Raw genomic sequence first — 13,447 nt, 5'->3', positions numbered from 1 at the left:
AAAAACACAGCATCAAATAGCTGGTTGAATGGAAACAATTGTGTGAGCGTTGATCCAAACTTTATTTACATCATTCCAGAAACATCACAGGCCAAGTGTGGACTGTTTGCTGTGTTCAGCCAAAATTCAAAAAAGCATCATGTTAACAGTTTTCAGCAAGGGATTCGCAAATGCACATATTCATCAACAGAACATTTAGATGAAGTCAAACACACACCTGTTTATAAAACAACACAATAACAAACACAGCAAAAGATCCTGTGAATTATTTCATGAAGGAGTTCCTTTGTCCATGACTATAATTTTAATAAAAGACGATCTGTACAAACACTTATGAATTGAGAGATTGCATAAATTGTGGAAAGAAAAAAATAAAAAATGTTGCATGTTATCATGCTCATGCAAGGAGAAAACTTTCAACACACTGTGGACATCCAGCTGGAAAGAATTTTCAAAAGTTCAAAAAATGAAACAAAATGAGCTCTAACAGTAACCATATTGTACAGTGTGTTTAATTCTTGAGCGGATTGTCTTACCTGTATACAGGATGTTAACAAGTCAAACCAAACATCCTACTGAAGAATTAATAAAAAGGGGGACATTGGGGCTAGTTGACCTTTTGTGACACAATGTCATGTTGAATGAAAGCATGTTGTCACACTATATGGGGTAAGTTGTCACAATGGAACCTTCCATTAAAAAGTATATTAGGCTTTACAGCAAAATCTAAACTGTAAAACAATTATGAAACACGAAACAATACGTGACACAATAAAAATGAAAAGTATAACGTTTAAAATTATCAAACCATTGTTTTGGACAACTGTATATGTTTATAACCTTGAAAGGACCCACTTTATATTAGGTGTATTTAACTACTATGTAATTAAGCATTTGATACAATGTACTAATTATGTAAATACATGTTGTTGCATTATACTTACATTGAAAGTACATGCATTTAATTACATCTGTAGTTACACTATTAACCCTAAACTAACCTTAACTCAAACCCAACCCTAACCCCTAACTGTACCTCAACCTCAGAAGCAGCAAATATGAATTTTGAGAGAATTTTGCAGAACAACATGTAGTTACACAATAAGTACATTGTATTGTGTGTATTTTAATGTTGGTACATAGTAGTTAAAGACACATAATATAAAGTGGGACCCATTTAAAACACATTTGACAATTTGCCCCAATCTGACATTTATGAAAAATGCCTTTGTTCTGAGAACATAGCTCAACCTTTGTGATAAAATGTACTATAATAATACAGTTAACTGCCTCACTAGCCTGAATGTATGATTGTGTGGTTTTATTATGTTCACTTGTTTTCCCAACAGCTGTTAAAATTGGATATTGGAATTTAAGTTTTCAAAAATGTATGCTTTTAAGAATTCTCAGAAGTTAAACTAGTTAAAGAGGGACTTTGAACTAGGTGTTTTAAACCAACATACAAAACCACTGTTAGAGAAAACACAAATTTATGTAATTGGACTTTTAACCTTATAGTTACTGAGATATAGCCCTTGTGACAACAAGCTCCAGTCTCCCCCAAATAAAAAACACTACTGTTCAACCAAGTTGCCAACTTGGTGTCTTTTTTTTTGTTTGTTTCTCAATTCCTCACATGAGAAAAAAAAACTGTGTGTGGATATGTATGAATGTTGTCTGAAGGTCAGAATGTCAGAAAATAATCTATCACGTAAAGTTCCTCCCTCAAACTTCATCACTGGCATCTGTGAACCTCTTAGTTTACAAGAGACCTCTCACCTAGTACCAAGATGCTCATATCCTGAAAGCGCTGCCCAATATCGTTCTGAACTTCACACCTGTATTGTCCAGAGTCACTCTGCTCTACAGGACGAGTAAACACTAGGCTGTCATTAGATGTGTCCACACCTGCAGGCATTGGTGCACCCAGCCTGGGGGATGACAGAAGACAGGACGGTCAGTTTAAAACTTGTTGACAAGGTTGCTGTTTCTTCTGCAGGCGCCTTGCTCATAGGAACATAATACAGAATGAGGTGATACAGAATCTCAACAGTTCACATAGACTTTGTTTACCTAGCACACAATTAAAACATTTTTTTTTTATAAATTTTTTTTATCCAATTTTTAGGACTAACTATCTGCACTGCATTTTGCAAAAGATGAAATTTGATCCATCTGTTCAGGCAAAAAACTTTTTGATTTCTGAACGACTGAATAACTCAGATTTTCAAAAACCCAATTTGAAAATTCAAATATATTTCAAACCGCATTTGAAGGTGTCTCAGAATTATCTTTTTGTGGATTGGATTGAATGAGTTTAGGCATCTGAATCAGATCAAATTTGAATGATTTTTGATGACTTCATTTCCCTTTTCAGATTCCAAAAAGCTAAATAGATTTGATTTGGACATGTCAAAAAAATCCTACTTGGTCTATTAATGTAAACAAAGCCATTTTGGCCCTACAAGTGTTCAAATATGTAACCTCTCTAAACCTAAAACATTTTTCACATGAAGTACCATTTTTAACAACCCCTGACCCATAATGGCAACTAAATCTGGTAGATCATCAATACATAAATTCCATAAATACCTGGCAAACCTATATATATCCTGCTTTCCCCTTTGTAACACCCCTGATCTTGTACTTTAGTACAAAGTTAGTACTTACTGAAATACAAACATACTTTTGGTCAGGAAAACTTTAGTCTTCTCAGCATGTTTTCAGGATGCAGAGATGATGGACATGGTATCTACAAACATTAGATGTAGCAAATTTTAGTATAGCTGAAAGCACATACCTGGTCCAGAGGAAGAAATTAGCAGGTGGGTTGGCGCTGGCTCTACAGTCCAGCTTTACATTTTCTTGTCCCACATACCACACCTCCTCCTGACCCACCACCATGACATCTGGAGCAACTGTAACAGAATTTAGATAATTGTTCCAATTGACTAAAAAAACAATCTGAATATTACATGGCTTAAAGAATATATTGTGCTTGGCAAAAGTGTTCAAACCCTTAGGAATAGAAACCCCAAAATGTAAACTGTCATAATTTATTCACCCTTATGTCGTTTCAAACCTGTTTGACTTTCTTTCTTCCACTGAACATATTTTGCATAATGCCCTTTCTGAAAGTGATCTGGGGCTGTTGAGCTCCTACTTTCTTTCTTTTTTCTTTTTTTTGTTTTTGTTACATTAACGTTTTTATCAAGACACAATACAACAATAACACAGAAACCAGAAAATGCCATAATGAAAACAATACTGTAGGGTCCCAGAGACTGCAAGGGGGATGTGATTGGCTAACTCAATTAAACAGAAACTTCAGGTTACTGAGGCTTAGCTGGGGCTGAGAAAATAAACTCAAGTGTGATATGGAAGAAAGATCCAGGAGTGAAACTGAGAGCGCTGAGATCCAACCCCAGCAGTCAATACAAAACAACATGATCAAATTCTTATCAACATGGGCAGTGCTCAACTTACTTATTGAACAATACAAACCACAGTATCTGCAAATACATGAACTCCTCAATATGTCCAAATGTTTTAAACTTATGCATAAAGCAGTCAGCTTTGCCTTTAACCCTTGAATGGACTTACGGGTCAATTTGACCCGTTTTATTTTTTTATTTTTTTATTAACATTTTTATTGATTCATATGCACATGACAGTGAAAAACTCAACACATATATAAAGAATCAACATTTTACATTTAAACCCCACTAATACAATCCCACCCTGACCCCTAACGAACACCCCTGTGGTCCCACATAACACACACACACAACCCCCCCCCCCCCCCCAAAAAAATATATATATATCTAAATAAATAAAATAATAATAAGCATACATGATTAAACTAAACTACACTCTCCACATCCCCTCCCCGAGAGTCCCCCAAAAAACTAAATATTTGCCCCATTTTTTAACAAATAAGTCCCTAAACCCCAGCCTTCTACTTACCGCTTCCTCAAATGCAGCTACCCTCCCCATTTCCACACACCACTCTGGAAAAGAGGGTGCTCCACTTGACTTCCAATCCCTTAAAATTACTTGCCTGCCGATCATGAGACTGGTCAGAACCCAATTTTTAATGTGATTATCCCCTAAATTCATGACCCCCCATCCCCCAAAATACATAGTCTGGGATGAAGCAAAACCTGAATGTTCAAAACATCACACAAATAACTCCGAACCCTCAACCAAAACTCCTGGATCTTAAAACACCCTCAAAAGACATGGGTAGTGTCTCCAACTTCTGATTGGCATCGCCAGCAGGTGGGTGTGTCTTTAAGACCAAGCCTATATAATCTAGAGGGGGTCCAATAAAATCAATGTAAAATCTTAAATTGTATAAGGCGAACCCTTGCATCTCTAGATACAGACTTGACATTTTTCAGAATCTTAGTCCACACTCCATCCTCCAATACCAAATTAAAATCTTTTTCCCATACTCTCTTGAGAGAAGTCAAGGCTCCATCCCCCAGACTCTGAATTAGCAGGGAGTAATACACTGATGCCTCATGACCTTTTCCAAAAGCAGCAATCACCTCTCCCAAAGCATCTGCCTCCTCAGGGGGGTGTGTGCTACTCCCAAAAACAGCACAGAGTATGTGGCGCAGCTGTAAATACTTATAGAACTGAGATCTGGGAATCCCAAAACGATGAACCAAATTTTCAAAAGATCTCAGCACTCCACTCTCATACAGGTCGCCGAGTGTAGTAACCCCCCCCCCACAATCCACTCTGACCAGCAGAAAGGGGACTTGTTGATACATAATTTGGGGTTCAGCCATATGCTTGAGGCAACATTTAAATAAATGTCAGAATTAAATACTCTGGCCACTCTTGTCCAAATCACATGCAAATGTGAAATAACGGGGTGTGATTTAACTTCTCTGGTTACTTTGATAAAAAGGCTTTGCAGTGGCAAAATAGAGGTCTTCCTGTTCAATAGAAAACCAGGGAGGGACTCTTTCAGGTGGAAGCGACCAATGAGCCAAATGCCTGAGGCCAAATGCATAATAATAAAACAAAATCTTGGGTAGGCCTAGCCCACCTTTGTCTATCGGCCTATGTAACTTATTAAAATGCAATCTGGGACGTTTACCATTCCAAATGAAGGACTTCACTATGCTATCAAATTGCTTGAAAAAAGAGAGGGGGACATCTACAGGGAGAGACTGTAGCAGGTAGTTAAATTTTGGAATACAATTCATTTTAATAACATTAACCATTACAATCATCGATAAATGTAATGAAGCCCACCTGCCCACATCACTCGAAAACCTTTTTATAAAAGGGTCAAAATTAACACTAACTAAATCAGACCAAATTTGCTGGGAATAAAATCCCCAAATACTTAATGACCTGTTTGGGCCACTGGAAGGCGCCCGGCTGGAAAGCCGTTACTGGACAGTAGGCTGTCAGAGCCAAAGCTTCGGATTTAGACCAATTGACTTTGTATCCTGAGAACTTGGAAAAGGAATTAATAATTCTGTGGAGGCAAGGCATAGATCTAGTAGGTTCAGAGACAAATAATAAAATATCATCTGCGTAAAGCAGAAGCTTATGCGCCACACCTCCCGCAACCACCCCTGGAAAATCATCCTCCTTTCATATCACGGCTGCTAATTGTTCCAGGGCAAGACAGAACAATAATGGGGAAAGAGGGCAACCCTGCCAAGTGCCCCTATCCAGAGTAAAATAATCTGAAATGAATCCATTTGTTTGTACCGCTGCTACAGGGTGTCTATAAAGTAACTTAATCCAACCAATAAATGTACTCCTGAACCTATACATTTCCAAAATCTTAAAAAGATAATCCCATTCTACTATATCAAACGCCATTTTGGCGGCAAATGAGATGGCAGCGACCGTTGATTGATCATTCGCTACTGACCACATGATATTGATGAGATGCCTGATGTTATCAGAAGAGCTACGGCCCCGAATAAACCCCACCTGATCTATATGTATAAGAGATGTCATAACCTTACTTAAGCTAGAATTTTTCACAATATTTTTACATCTAGTTGGATCAGGGAGATTGGACGGTAACTTTTACACTCGCTTGGATCTTTGTCCTTTTTAAGAATCAGACTGATCCGGGCTTGTGTCATGGTTGGAGGAAGCTTTCCATTCTTTAATGATTCAGTATAAACTTCTAACAAAAGTGGAGCCAGTTCTGTAGCATAAGATCTAAAAAATTCTGCGGCAAAACCATCTGTCTTGCCAGTAGGTAGGGACTTAATTACCTCGTCAAGCTCCTCCAAGGTTATCTCAGAATCAGAGTTTTTTTGCTCAATCGTCAGTTTAGGAAGATCTAATAGTTCTACAAAGTTTCTAATATCTTCATCAGTAGACGAAGACGTGGAACTATAAAGATCAAGATAGAACTCTTTAAAGGCATTATTAATATCAATGGCTGAGGTATAAATGTCACCACCAGCAGATTTCACTGAGGGAATGATGGAAAGAGACTCTCTCTGCTTTATATATCTAGCCAAAAGCTTCCCTGCTTTGTCGCCCGACTCAAAGTATGACTGTCTTGCCCTGAATAACCAAAACTCCACTTTCCGCGACAAAATAGTATTATATCTATATTTCAATCGGGGCCATCAGCTGACATACGGCGCTTCAGCTCTGCCTTGGGACTTTTAATATTCTCTTCCAACTCCACGAGTTCTTGTGCTTTGGATGTTTTGATGAATGAGGCATACTGTATGATGCGACCCCTAAGAACTGCCTTAAGTGCCTCCCAAGCCACACCCACAGAGGATACTGATGACCAGTTGGTCTCCATATAAACATTGATTTCAGTCTTTAACATTTGTTGGAAATCAGGATTTTGCAAAAGGGACACATTAAGATGCCAACAATATGATTTATTTTTCTCTATATATGGCAACACCTCTAAACTCACCAGGGCATGATCTGAGACTAAGATATTTCCAATTGAGCAATCAACAACAGATGAAATGAGGGATTTGGATATATAAAAAAAAAATCTATTCTAGAATAAATCTTATGGACTGATGAAAAAAATGTATAGTCCCTACCAGTTGGGTTCAAAAGTCTCCAAATATCCATAAAGCCAAGATTTTTACACATCCTGTGAGTTCATCAAAAGATTAAAGTCTCCTCCCAGTATTATATCATGAGGGGTGCCAGCGGTTTGCAGCATCCCTTCAAGATCTATAAAAAAGCCCTGATCATCAGCATTAGGTGCGTAAATATTAGCCAAAATCAACCTTTGCCCTTGAATTTCAGCTAAAACAATAATGACTCTCCCTAATTTATCTTTAGTCTGTTTGAGACAGTTGAATTGTAGATGTTTATTAATCAATATAATGACTCCCTTGCTCTTACTTGAGCCAGCACTAAAAAAATATGTCCACCCCATATCTTCCCAACTTTTTCAGCTTCCAGCGGGGAGAGATGTGTTTCTTGAAGAAACACAATATCAGATTTCTTACGTTTAAGAAAAGAAATAACCTTCCTTCTTTTTATGGGGTGCTCCAACCCATTTACATTCCATGTGGAGAGAGATATTACACTCATATTAACATTTAACATTTTGATATAGTAGAAAAAATAAATTGTGTCAAAAACAAAATTATACAGACCACATTCCCCATTAGTGAAACAATCAAACCCTGAACTTCCCCCCGAACAAAACAAACAGAAAAAAGAAAAACGTACGCATTAACCCCGCGCACAAAAACGCCAACCGGCAACAGTCCCTCAAAACTCAAAAGGTCCATGAATGCCCACAAGCCCCCACAATAACTTTGCCATCGAATTGCTCAATTTTGCCTCACAAATTGAATGAACACACAGAAAGTGTAGATTCATTCACAGAACTGTCTCAAAGGTGTGATCTTCCACAAAACAAATTCCAGCTGATATAAAACCGTTCAGATTCCTCGGACAGACAAACGAATGTTAAGTGATTAATGTTAAGTTAAGTGAAGTTATGAGTTCAGCGGATGATGTAATCATTCCAATGTCCCGTAAAAGTACTCAACAAAACAAACTCCAGCCAGCAGGAGGAATAAGCACGTAGAACGAACAGATTAATCCACAGCTGTTCCAAAGGTGTGTTATTCAACAGAACAAGCTCCAGCCGCTAGGCGGAACCAATACAAAAAGAAACAAAACCAGCATCCCGGTTCCCCGGATGGTTGAGTCAATTCACTCGGAGGTCACATAAAAGTATATACCATGACTTACACAATCCGTCAACTTTATAAAAGACATCCTTTGTGTGAGCATGTAGATATTTTGCGGTCATCCGTAGTGTCCACTCTCAAACTGGCCGGGAACTTCAATGCAAATGTAATCTTACGTTAATGCAAAAGTTTCTTTAAGGAAAAGTGTTATTCACAAAACAACTCCAGCTGCTCGGCAGAGCCAACGCAAAAAGAAAAAAGAATCCAAAATGACACCCAGTTTCCTCAAAAGCCAGAGTAAGTACAGCGAGTCGACCCACTCACATGAGAAACATCCAATGGTTTACTCACCCATTGATTCAATAAAAGACATTGCCTGATTGGGACATGTAAATACTTTGCGACCGTCCTTCGTTTCTATTCTCAGTTTAGCCGGAAACATCAGCGCAAAAGTGATCTTTTGCTGATGTAAGGGTTTCTTACATTCCTTGAACCGATCGCGTTTCTCTCTTGTCGAACTCGCAAAGTCCGGGAACAAGAAAATATTATGGTTCTTCCAAGAAAGCTTCCCTTTGCTCCTCGCCTGGCGCAACACAAATTCTTTATCTTTATCGGATGATCTCAGAAATCTGGCTAGAATCGATCGGGGCCTATCTCCCTCAGCAAATCTGTGAGCTGGGACTCTGTGAGCTCGGTCGATTTCCAGCCCGTGGCCTGTTATGTCGAGCAGACTCGGGAAAAGCTCGTTTAGGAATTTCACCATATCTCTGCCCTCCTCATGCTCAGGAATTCCAACAATTCGAACGTTATTCCTGCGGCTTCTATTCTCAAGATCTTCAAGCTTTTCAAGGAGATGTTCCAAATCAATTTTGGTCATGGGCGGATTAGCGGTTAATTCCCTCTCCGAAGATTCCAGACAATCGATTCGTCTCTCAACATCAGTCACTCTTGTAACTAACTCAGAAAATGTTATTTCCATTGCCGTAATCGATCGACGTATTACAGCGAGATCCTCCAAGTCAGCAGAACCTTCGTCAACATCACCAACATGTTGGACAACTGATGCTGGATCACCTCTCCCGCTGCGCCATCCAAATCGAGTCTGCAGGCCTTTCAGGGCTTTCATCCTGAACACATAAGTGTTTTTTAATGTCTCCAGAGCCCGAGGATTTTGACTTCTTTGCCATGTTTTGCCTCAAAGAGCAAATGTGTAACTGGGTGAATAAAATTTCACCAGATTATAACATGAAAGTAATAAAAAATTTAGCAAAGTGTGCAGAGGTCGTCGCTCACACGTCTGCTTCTTGCATGGCGTCACGTGACCTCATTTGACCTGTTTTAACTTTTAACACTGATTTACATCAACTTAACTTTAACTTAAACTGTAACTTCATGACATCCTCGATAGAGGTGTTCTGAATCTGGCAATGTTATTTATTTATTTTTAAATTGCATGTATTTATTACAAAGCTATAAAAAAAACGTCGTCACAATATTACAACCTCAATCTAAAAACAATTTAAGTCAATGGAAACAACACACACATACACACAGTGGCAAGAAAAAGTATGTGAACCCTTTGGAATTAGCTGGTTTTCTGCATTAATTGGTCATAAAATGTGATCTCATCTTCAAAAAAGTCACAAGTATAGACAAACACAATGTGCTTAAGCTAACAACACACAAACAATTATAATATTTCTTATATTTATTGAACACATCCCATTAAAAATTCACAGTGCAGTGGAAAAAGTAAGTGAAACCTTGGATTTAATAACTGGTCTATCCTCCTTTGGCAGCAATAACCTCAACCAAGCGTTTCCGGTAGCTGCAGATTAGACCTGCACAATGTTCAGAAGGAATATTGGACCATTCTTCCTTACAGAACTGCTTCAGCTCAGCCATATTCTTAGGATGTCTGGTGTGAACGGCCCTCTTGAGGTCATTCCACATCACCTCTATTGGGTTAAGGTCTGGGCTCTGACTGGTCCACTCCAAAAGGTGGATTTTCTTTTTTTGCAGCCATTCTGTAGTGGATTTACTTCGATGTTTAGGGTCATTGTCCTGCTGTATCACCCAACTTCTACTGAGCTTCAGCTGGTGAACAGCCACCCTGATATTATTTTGTAGGATATGTTGATAAACTTGTGAATTCATTTTTCCCTCGAAGATGGCAAGTGGTCCAGGCCCCAAAGCAGCAAAGCAGCCCCAAATCATGATGTGCCATCCACCATACTTCACCATTGGGATAATATTTTTATGTTGGTATGCAGTGCCCTATTTACGCCACACATAGTGCTGCATGTTTTTCCCAAACAATTCCACCTTAGTTTCATCAGTTCACAAAACATATTCCCAGTAGCATTGTGGAGTGTAAAGGTGGTGTTTGATTAACTTCAGACACACAGCAATGTTTTTGTTGGAAAGCAGCGGTTTCCTTTGTGGTGTCCTGCCATGAACACCATGCCTGTTTAATGTTTTCTGTATTGTAGACTCATGAACAGAGATGTTAACCAGTTCCAATGATTCCTTCAAGTTTTTAGCTGTCACTCTAGAGTTCTTTTTTAACTCATTGAGCAATTTGTGGTGTTCCCTTTGAGTCATCTTGGCTGGTCAGCCACTTCTAGGGAGAGTAACCACAGTACTAAATTGTCTCCATTTATAGACAATTTTTCTAACTGTGGACATATGAATTCTATGCTTTTTGTAATAAATTTGTAACCCTTTCCAGCTTTATCCAAAGCAACAATTCTTGATCGTAGGTCTTCTGAGATCTCTTTTGCGAGGCATGGTTCATGTCAGCAGATGCTTCTTGTGAATTGCAAACTCAAAATATTTGAGTGCTTTTTATAATCCTAACCCACACCTTCAATCTCTTGTCATTAACTGGATGTCAGGTTTGCCAACTCCTGACTCTAATTAGCTTTTGTTGATGTCATTAGCATAGGGGTTCACATACATTTTCCACTGTGAATGTTTTAATTATGTATTCAACATGTACAAGACCAATACAATAATTTGTGTGTTATTAGTTTAAACGGATTGTGTTTGTTCCTTATTGTAACTTTTTAAGACAAATTTATACATAAATGAAGGTAATTCCTAAGAGTTCACATACTTTTTCTTGCCACTGTACATAAAAACATACGGTACATGCATATATTCTAATGTAAATTTGGAGCATTTACTGTATATAAAATGTGCAATTTTACATTTGTAAATTAGTAAAAGATGATAAAACATTAGATATAGATGATAAAACAGTTGTTTGGGTTTTGAACTATGATTTAACGAGCCGGGTAAATTTGACCCGGTGAGATCAACAGTGACCATTCAAGGGTTAAAGGGTTCATATCATGAAAAATTCAATTCTCCTTAAAAACATGCTGTAATGTCATGCTGTAACTTTCAGAACTTTCTCCTCAGTTGAAATTAAGCTACAAAACATTTCATTCCAAACTGAGATGGATACATCATGACAGCCCACATTTTACACATTATCAAGGCCTATTCAGTTTTAAGAGACCCAGTCGATGAGGAAATAAGGAGCAAGTAGGATAGATAACATTATTCCTAAATAAAGACGTAAGGCAATAAAAGTAGCAAAGTCTGCCAAACCTTGTAGACAAGGTAGAAAAAGATGATGAAAAAGTATTTCTGAGTGAAACAGCTTATCGAACAAGAAAAAAATGTAGGGCGAGATTTCAGTTTATCCATTGGTTGTTGATTGGATTGTGAAAATATGGGTGTTGCATAGCGGATTGGAGGCAGATCTGAATGCGAGTTTGCAGTGGACACACACACCCCTACCACCGTGCTGCTCGAGTCAGAGCCGGTTATCGGTGAAATTAAGCAGCGATCTCAACACATTTATGATCAAACTGACAATATAAATGCACGAGCACATCGTAGTCTTTGCTTACGAAGAGGCTGTAGCCACTGAAAAACGAGTTAGTAAATGATAACCATATTTTAACGTTTTGAATCACAATACACTAAATACAAAGGGAAAAAAAACGTACTTGTGCTGTGCATCCCAAGATAACTGCATTCAAAAATATAAATAAACTCCAGAGGCATCCGAAGAGTTATATTCATTAGTGATCACCTCAGCAATTCAGGGGTGAAATGTCTCGAACACAACCGCAAATTCGCCGTAATTCCTCCTCATTCGAAATGTAAATTCAAGCCAGCTGACCCGTAACCAAGGAAGTTTGGGTTAAGGAACGATGGTTTTGAAGGAAAACAGACGAAAATGCACCTTGCCATCTTCACCACCATGCGATTGACGCTTCTTTCAATTCTACTCAAGGTTGTGGTATCTATAAGATAGGGGATGGGTTTAAGTGGACTAAATGATTGGAGAAGTCCTGCATACGTCGCCAGAGAGAAGTTCGGAAGTTCGAGTTATTACATTTTGATTAAAGATTACGAGGTCCATAATAATAATAAAATAATAATAATAATAATAATAATATATATGCATGGATGAATCATTCACAATAAGATCAATAACATGCATTTAGAAAATAGATAGGGCGAATTTTCATTTCATGCCAACTTTAATGAAATAATTAGTATTGATATATGAATGGGGTTTTCAGGCTCAAAAGCAGTTTTCTCACTTTTAAACACTTTGGAGGGCAGTCTGTGATTTATTGAGTACTAAAGCCTCCCTCTGTCGGTACGGACCTCTCCCACTTGTGTTTCCGCTCTTGTAGCTGCCCTTGTTGTGCTCAGATCAATATTTCATAAAGAACTTCCATTAAGAAGCGCTCCGTACAAACAGACAGCAGCCACCAGTTCAAGATGACAAAGGAAAGCATATTTAGGATTAAGATGTTAAACTGACTCATAAATTGATGTTATATGAGAGTTTGAGAGTCACAAAAGTGAGCTCATGAGCGATCTGTGCTTCTTATAACATACAGGAAACCCTTAACTGCAGGCACATAATGGAGTCCACCTTTTAACTACAGGGGTCCCACACCTTTTAACCATTTATACCTCTAAATTACTAGATAAGGGTTTTTACAAATAATTTTATAGAGATGGCACTTACAGAAAGAACTTTCCAGTGATTAAATATTTAAAAGCTACAAAAAACAAAAAACAAAAAAAAAACAACAAAAAAAAAAACATGTATAATTGGAAATAACAGACATTTCCATGACTTTTTAAAGAAATAGTTCACCCAGAAATGTACATTTTGTTGTAATTTACTCACCCTCATATTGTTCCAAACCTGTATGACTTTCTGTTTTATGCGG

The 13,447-nt window shown here is 38.0% G+C and overlaps 1 protein-coding gene across 1 annotated transcript in view; it reads right to left on the bottom strand.

Annotated features, from left to right (window-relative positions):
• LOC127422458 (nectin-3-like protein) overlaps positions 1-13,447 on the bottom strand; it is a 58,446-nt gene that overhangs the window by 6,754 nt on the left and 38,245 nt on the right. Inside the window, exons 4-5 of the mRNA XM_051665986.1 lie at positions 2,801-2,918; positions 1,780-1,931 (exon numbers count right to left, since the gene is read on the bottom strand). Of these exons, the coding sequence (XP_051521946.1) occupies positions 1,780-1,931; positions 2,801-2,918 (270 nt within the window). The remainder of the gene's footprint in view (positions 1-1,779; positions 1,932-2,800; positions 2,919-13,447) is intronic.

This window comes from Myxocyprinus asiaticus, chromosome 31 (genome assembly GCF_019703515.2).
Source record: "Myxocyprinus asiaticus isolate MX2 ecotype Aquarium Trade chromosome 31, UBuf_Myxa_2, whole genome shotgun sequence".
NCBI classification, from domain to species: domain Eukaryota; kingdom Metazoa; phylum Chordata; class Actinopteri; order Cypriniformes; family Catostomidae; genus Myxocyprinus; species Myxocyprinus asiaticus.
The sequence above is the reverse complement of the archived record's forward strand: the minus strand, read 5'-3'. Positions and strand labels throughout refer to the sequence as shown.